We start from the raw sequence: 7,061 nt of genomic DNA, 5'->3' as shown, positions 1-7,061 counted from the left end.
TTGAAAGCGACTCATCGATGCATAAAATTTGCCAAGACGACAGAGAGTCACTGAAGGAATTATCACCTTCAGAGTAGTAAACAAGATTGCGATATGCTATCATGAACCACTGTTTAGAAAGTGAAGAATTGTTTTTGCTTTTTCTTTTATTTGTTAACAGAGAGTCTATACAACTCTGTCAAAAGTCAAAAAATAAAATTCAGCACTGAAAATTAATTATTAACCTTAAAGCATTAATATCACTGCCAACAATCTCATAGGTCATACAATTTCACTTTAACCCTGAATCAAAAAGTACTACCTTTGCCTCAGTAATTGTTATGGCACCACACCTATGGTAATTTTTTTTACAATTCTAACAGTTAACAAGTTTGTCGCTCGTGATTTTTTTTATTGTAGTAAGTATAAATAACCGTATCGACAAAAAGGAATATCCAGCGTGGATGGGACACGAACGAAGTACGAGAGGAAATCGTAGATGTAAAATTAAAAAAGGATATAAAAGTAAGCAATACAGGCACTGACATAGCTATAGAAGAAATAGAAGCCCAAAGTCGTATTCATACCCACATGCACGATACTACTAATTATCAGCTATACTAACCTCACTGCTAAGTCTAAAACAGCAATACAAAGTGGCGTTAATCCATGTCAATATCAAATGTGATCCAGTTCCAAATTACATTATCATTTTCTTAAAGGTTGAAAAATTCCAAGGTTTTTTCATTTAACTACTCCATTGGTATGAATTAAACGTACATGAACACACTAAAACTTTTTAAATATTAACTAAAAAGTCGTCATCTGCGTATTAAGCATTGATTTACTGACATCGAATGACGAATTTCTATATTTGTACGAATATTGGTCTTTAAACTCATCCACTAATTTGTGTATTTGCCAAATACACAAATATTTGTGACAAATATTCGAATGTGTGGCGTCAGCTTAACACATCATTAACGAATTTACGAATAGACGCATTTTTTTATTATGCTTTTGCGTCTTATTTTCTTATCATTCAGAATTCTTTTATTCAAACACTATGGTTTATTTGATAAACTAAAAAACTTTAACTTTATATAAATATTTGTAGCATAGTTTGAAACCTACAAATCAATTCCAATTGATTTTGTATGCAAATACCGTAATTTTATATTGATTAAAACTTTCGAACTTTTGTTCGACACAACTTCGCACATCTGTTCTCCTAAACCACGCGATTTTTGTACGGATCCTTTTGGCTTCAATGTTAAATTCTGTTGTCTAGCGAGCCAATATGCATCAATGCTATCATAAATTAAAAAAATCCCTCCGATCATTAATAGGAGCATAGTTTAACTTGTAACGGTACATTAAAGTACAGCTTATATGTATGTGTACATGTGTATGTACTTAGATACATTGGATTATATAAATACACCATTAATATCCACGCACCGCTGATTAATGCAAATGTCTAATTCACAATACAGGAAATGAAAGTGAAAGCAAAATTTTTTAATTGCTTATACGTAAAAATGATTACAAATACACATAAAATATGAAGAAATCCTAAGTTTCACCTGCAAATAATTACAAAAAGAAATATCTAAAAATAATTCTTCGTTTTAATATCATTTTAGTTGAAATGAAAGTTAATTGATGGGAAAGATCAAAAAGGTGAAATTGAAAATCGATCGTACTTTTTTCAAAGAGCAATTTCCAGGATAACGGGTAACATTGAAATGACGTGGCACGCGCGACCCTTTTTACTTTGTCGCCGGCAAACAGCAAATCCCATGAATATCAAATAAACGCAATCGCGTCAGTCGAGAGAGTGGTCGAGCCGCAATCTCTTTCCAGCTTTGCAAAGCAGCAGCTTTTCCCCGGTTTTTCGCGGGTTCCGCGTCCGTTGCGAAACGGTTTGAAACTAAAAGTGCCGTTGGGAAAATGCAAAACGGTTTACACTTTATCAACGTGACGTTGACAAACAATGCGGCAATTTGCGCGCGCTTTCCTATGGAAAACAACGCCGGCCGAAACTGGAGGCGAGAAGGGTGTCTTGCCGACGAGTGTAGTTCGCAACCGAAATGACGTGCCATAATAAAAAAGGACTCCTGTTTGCGAACCTCGACATAAACACGATTTATGACTGCAATTTTGACACTGAACTGCCTATATCCAGTTTTTCTAACCAGATCACGTACAACAAATGTAGAGTTTTTCTAATGATGTCAAATAAATAATATAAAAGTACTTATTATGCTTAGGTAAGATTTTTAGAACTTTACAAATACAATGAAAAGATATGATTTAGATTTTATTTATATTTTTTATTTATTGTAATGTACAAAAGAGTGATTTACAACAAAAATTTGAGGTTGAGCAGTCAAGAGGAAATCGCGAGTTACTAAAATTGTTAATTTTAATAAACAATTCGCGCTACCTCTTGCACCATAAATAAACTTAAATTAGATCACACAGTCGCCGCATTTGGTTTCTACAGGAAAATCTTGGATCTTACAGGACCCAAGCTATCCATGGCATGGACTTTTGTTAGTATTTTCCACCAAAGGAGCTTCCGCCGAAGGAGCTACCTCCGAAAGAGCTGCCACCGAAATCGTGTCCTCCACCGATTCCTCCTCCAAAACCTCCATGTCCACCACCGAATCCTCCTCCTAATCCTCCTCCAAGTCCTCCACCGAATCCGCTATCTCCATGTCCATGCCCGGTGTGGATGATAACTGGTACAGGTTTCTTAACGTAAACAGTTTCGTGGATTGGTACTGGTACTGGTTTGTGTACTTTGACTGGGTATGGTTGTGGGACATGGACTGGTACTTTAACTGGAACTGGTACTTTAACTGGAACGGATACTGGTACTTTAATGGTTTTTTCAACTGGGTATGGGACAGGCTTGTCAATATGAACTGGGTATGGTTTCGGTACATGAACTGGGTATGGTTTATCAACATGAACTGGAACTGGGACTTTGACGGGTACAGGGATCTTCTTTTCAACTGGGTATGGAACATGTACTGGGGTGTGAATTGCGATTTGTTTGTGGAGGGTGATGTGCGTGATTTTTCCGTGACCATCTCCTCCTCCAATGCCTCCACCGATTCCTCCTCCAATTCCACCCCCAAATCCTCCTCCTAATCCATGTCCACCACCAAATCCTCCCCCTATTCCTCCACCGAATCCTCCATGTCCTCCAAAATCTCCTCCGCCAATGGAAAGATCTAATCCTCTCTTCTCATTCTTCTTTGTTTCAGCATCTTTAGCGTAAACCGCGGAAGCTACAAATACTACACATACCTAAATAACAAAAGAAATAAATAAGAATAAAACAAATTCATCCAACTTTTTGTTTGAAATCCTTACCAGAAACCTCATGCTGCTGCTTTTGTTGATGGAACTCAAGTGACTGTGCTTGCCTTCCACCAAAACCCAAGGCTTTATATACCCAAGTTCTTGCGCCCCCGAGTATGAAGACGGTCTAACTTTCTACTCAATTATGATAAAAGATGCGCGCGCTGATCTTTTCAACCACATCGCCTCCACCGTCTGGTTCCTCCAAGTTCCGCACGAAAAGATACTCACAAATAATTTCATCTGTATGAGTCAATCTTACGAATTATTTCGATTTTTCCTTTCTCTCATCAATATTACGTGTGTTGTTTTTTAAAGTAATATTTTTTAGTGCATAAATTGATTTAAATTATTTTATTAAGTTAATTTAAAAATTAACCTGATCTAAATATAACGCGTTTAACACGCAACAGATGGTAGTCAGCAATTATAAATAATTATTTTACGGCTGTTTTGCTTTCTATATTGTGGTCTGGATGCAACGGAAATTAGGGGATTATGTAAAGTTAATCTGAATGAGTTTGTTTGATTTAAAACGATTTTTTTAACAATTCGAATAAAATACCGCTAGTAAAATATATTTCCCAAGCTGTCGTTTAAAACAATTTAATTAGTTTTAAACGAATTGCGGCGTTAAAACAGTCTTTGTACTGTAAAACGTTACAAAAACAAGCCAGGCACAATGTGTTCATCGGGCGTGTGTAGTTCCCGGACGATAATCCTGCCCGGATTTTTTTTATGTGCGGCCCGATTTACCGTGGCGTTCGTGTTTAATGAAAAAACTCAGTCCGTGTCAATGTTTATCTGAAGGCTATATATAACGGAGAGATAACCCTATTTGCCACCGAAAAACTCTCGCCCTCGGTTCGTTTTGTTACCAGGACATTGGTTGATGAGGGCGAGTCAACTGTCGCGCGGCAAAGCTGCGTTTGACGTCTCAATCCTTTTGTAATCCTGTCTCTTCGCGTATATCGACGTGTTTAACTTTCCGTAAAGATTGTATTTTTAACATATCACTGAGTTTACTTCTTACAACTTATTTCAAAACGAACAGTTTTAAAAGAAATATTACTGTAACAAGATAAAAGTTGATTCGCATTGTTGTCAAAAAACATACGGTAATACGAAAAGTTCTAGGTTTCCCAAGTAAGTAATCCCAACAGTTTTTCTTATCCATGTGGAGAATTCACCATTCAAAAGCATAGACAAAATATTACATCTTTCATTGAAAATCAAGATAAGTTGTGGACTCTATGTGCTGTTAAGTTGTAAGAGGAGCTGGTTAAAAGACAAAATCAAAAATACCATTCGACAGACTGTTACTATTGCTGTACTAATACATAATTATAACATAATAATTATCCTGACATACCTTCTGCCACTCATCCAGTTTTTCATTCGGAATCTATCAAGTCCTATGAATGTTTCAAACCAAGAACATGTTGATACATAGATACAAGAATACATTTCAAAATTGTCTTATATAGAAGAAGAATATTTGCCACCTGGAGAGAAGAGGGCGTTATCTAAATGACCTAATTTGTGATTTCAATTTATTTATGACCTCTCGGATAATTCATCGGACTCTAAATCAGCCACGCAGATTTAAACAATTTTTGGTTGCGTGGCTGAAACGGTAAAAATGTTTAGTCTCCAGCTGCAAATCAAAGTAATTTCTAAAATATTTGGAATAATTAGTGAAGCCGAAAGAAGAAATATTATTTTCAATTCTATGATTCCAACTCCTGACCAGTCAACCCGGGTATCAACATCACCAATTCACTACGACAACACCACACTTTCAGCAAGAATGACATGCTTCATATTCTACAAAAACAATAACCTCTACTCCTACGCCATCACCTTCCAACTATGGCACGAATTATCTTGATTACTAGAACGAAGACAATGAGCTTAAGTGATGTCATTTCATGTTAAAGAAGAACAAGCATCAAAACCAGAGAACCTTTGTTATACAAGGTGCTTTGCATAGTACAGTATGGATAGTTGTGCAAGGACAGCTACTTTACCCATATTACGTACAGCGAGTGCAGGGACGTAATGAAGCTGATTTTGGACCAGGCTTGCAATTTTGTAACTGGTTTCTACAGCAGTGTATTATTCCGAACTTCCAATTCATTGCGCTTTTTACGGATAATGCAAAATTTACTAGGGATGCAATTATGAATTTTCATAATGATCATCAATGGGCTGTAGAAAATCCTCTGGTGATTAGACAATGAAGACACCAACAAACTTTTTCATGTAACATCTTTGCATGAAAATTAAATGCATTCTTTGCATTAAATGACTGTTCCGTTGGAAACACGCCGTGACTTATGCTTCATGCATGAGAGTGCTCCACCATATTTCAGCCTTGTTGCTAAGGAGTACTGAAATAATACGTTTCCGAATCGTTGGATTGGCAGAGGTGAGTCAGTTGCGTGGCCACTACGTTCTCCAGATTGCACTCCGATAGATTTTTTTATGAGACCATCTAAACCAACTTGTGTACTCTACACCAATTCAAAATTTAGCCCGACTGAATCTGTCATACTTTTCTAATTCTTAAGCGTGTTCGATAATCAATGGTTCAACGATGCCAACCCATATTCCTGCCGAAGAAAAACATTTTAAGCACGATGTGAAATTTGTTGAAATTCGCACAATTTTAGAATTCGTGCATAACTTTTTAAGGAATCATTTCTAGACACATGTTTATAAGAACTGTTTTTAGACTTTTATTCCATATATCACATATTTATACAATAGACTATTATTTTTGTAATTTTCTCTTTTAATAAATCTTTATGGACATAAAATCATTTCTGCTTTTGGGATTGCTCTTCAAAAGAAAGTGTTTTCAAACGTTAACTCCGGTTCTAGAATATCAAGAAGAATGTCAAAAGGTTACAATTAGGTGACATCCTAAAGTATCGGAAAAACTTCATCTCATCTTCATTAAAAAGGTGATGGAATTCTCTAAGGTATATCCGTTTTTGATTCAAGGCATGGACCCAAATGCTTCGCTGCCTTTCATCTTATTTTTCTATCCTGCGTAAAAAGCGGACAGTACAACTTCCCTGGCCAGGTCTTCTGCACTCTCTCTACTACTAATATTCGTGGTGAATTCATACTGGATTGAATACAACAGGCTCGCAAAAAAACAGAAATGACTGGAAAACCAATATAAAGAATTAGTTTTAAGTTATAACTATTAAGTATATTTTAAGTATGCATTATAATTTAATGGAATTGAAATGATTATAAAACTGGAGGAACTCATGCCGCATAGTTTCTAAGAACCAGAAAAGATGATTTTGTTTAAGACTACAATAGAGAGCAAACAATCAAGGAAATCTTCTATGCTACAAGACTACTGTCTTGGGAAGGCCGCAGTTAGACCAATCTACAACCTGAACCTTGAATCTCATCATCATGCAACGTTGATATGATAGATATTATTTGAGGCAAATGCTTAAATAAAATTTCATGTTTACTTTCTTCCGAAGATCTATCAAGATTTTAAGATAGTGTTGTGAAATTTTGAAACAGTATTTAGTTTATAAAAAAGTTTATTTTATCTGATGACGTGGGCTATTTTTTACAGTTTTGTTTTATTTTGAAAAAAATTTATGATCCTGTAGGGAGTTGCAAACTGCTGCTTCAGTAGGTAAAATGTTGGTGGTTCGTAGCAGCCGTGATGC

At 35.9% G+C, this 7,061-nt stretch overlaps 1 protein-coding gene across 1 annotated transcript; it reads right to left on the bottom strand.

The window, feature by feature from the left end:
- Nucleotides 1-2,294: 2,294 nt before the first annotated feature.
- LOC111420527 (probable H/ACA ribonucleoprotein complex subunit 1) lies at nucleotides 2,295-3,412 on the bottom strand. The gene is made up of 2 exons (XM_023053543.2): nucleotides 3,367-3,412; nucleotides 2,295-3,300 (listed from the first exon to the last, which is right to left on the bottom strand). Exons 1-2 carry the CDS (start codon nucleotides 3,376-3,378, stop codon nucleotides 2,539-2,541), a joined length of 774 nt encoding a protein of 257 aa, XP_022909311.1. The 5' UTR covers nucleotides 3,379-3,412; the 3' UTR covers nucleotides 2,295-2,538.
- Nucleotides 3,413-7,061: the final 3,649 nt, after the last annotated feature.

The sequence above is a fragment of the Onthophagus taurus genome, chromosome 1, assembly GCF_036711975.1.
Source record: "Onthophagus taurus isolate NC chromosome 1, IU_Otau_3.0, whole genome shotgun sequence".
Taxonomy (NCBI): Eukaryota; Metazoa; Arthropoda; class Insecta; order Coleoptera; family Scarabaeidae; genus Onthophagus; species Onthophagus taurus.
Note: the sequence above shows the minus strand (reverse complement) of the source record. Positions and strands in the feature narration are given on the sequence as shown.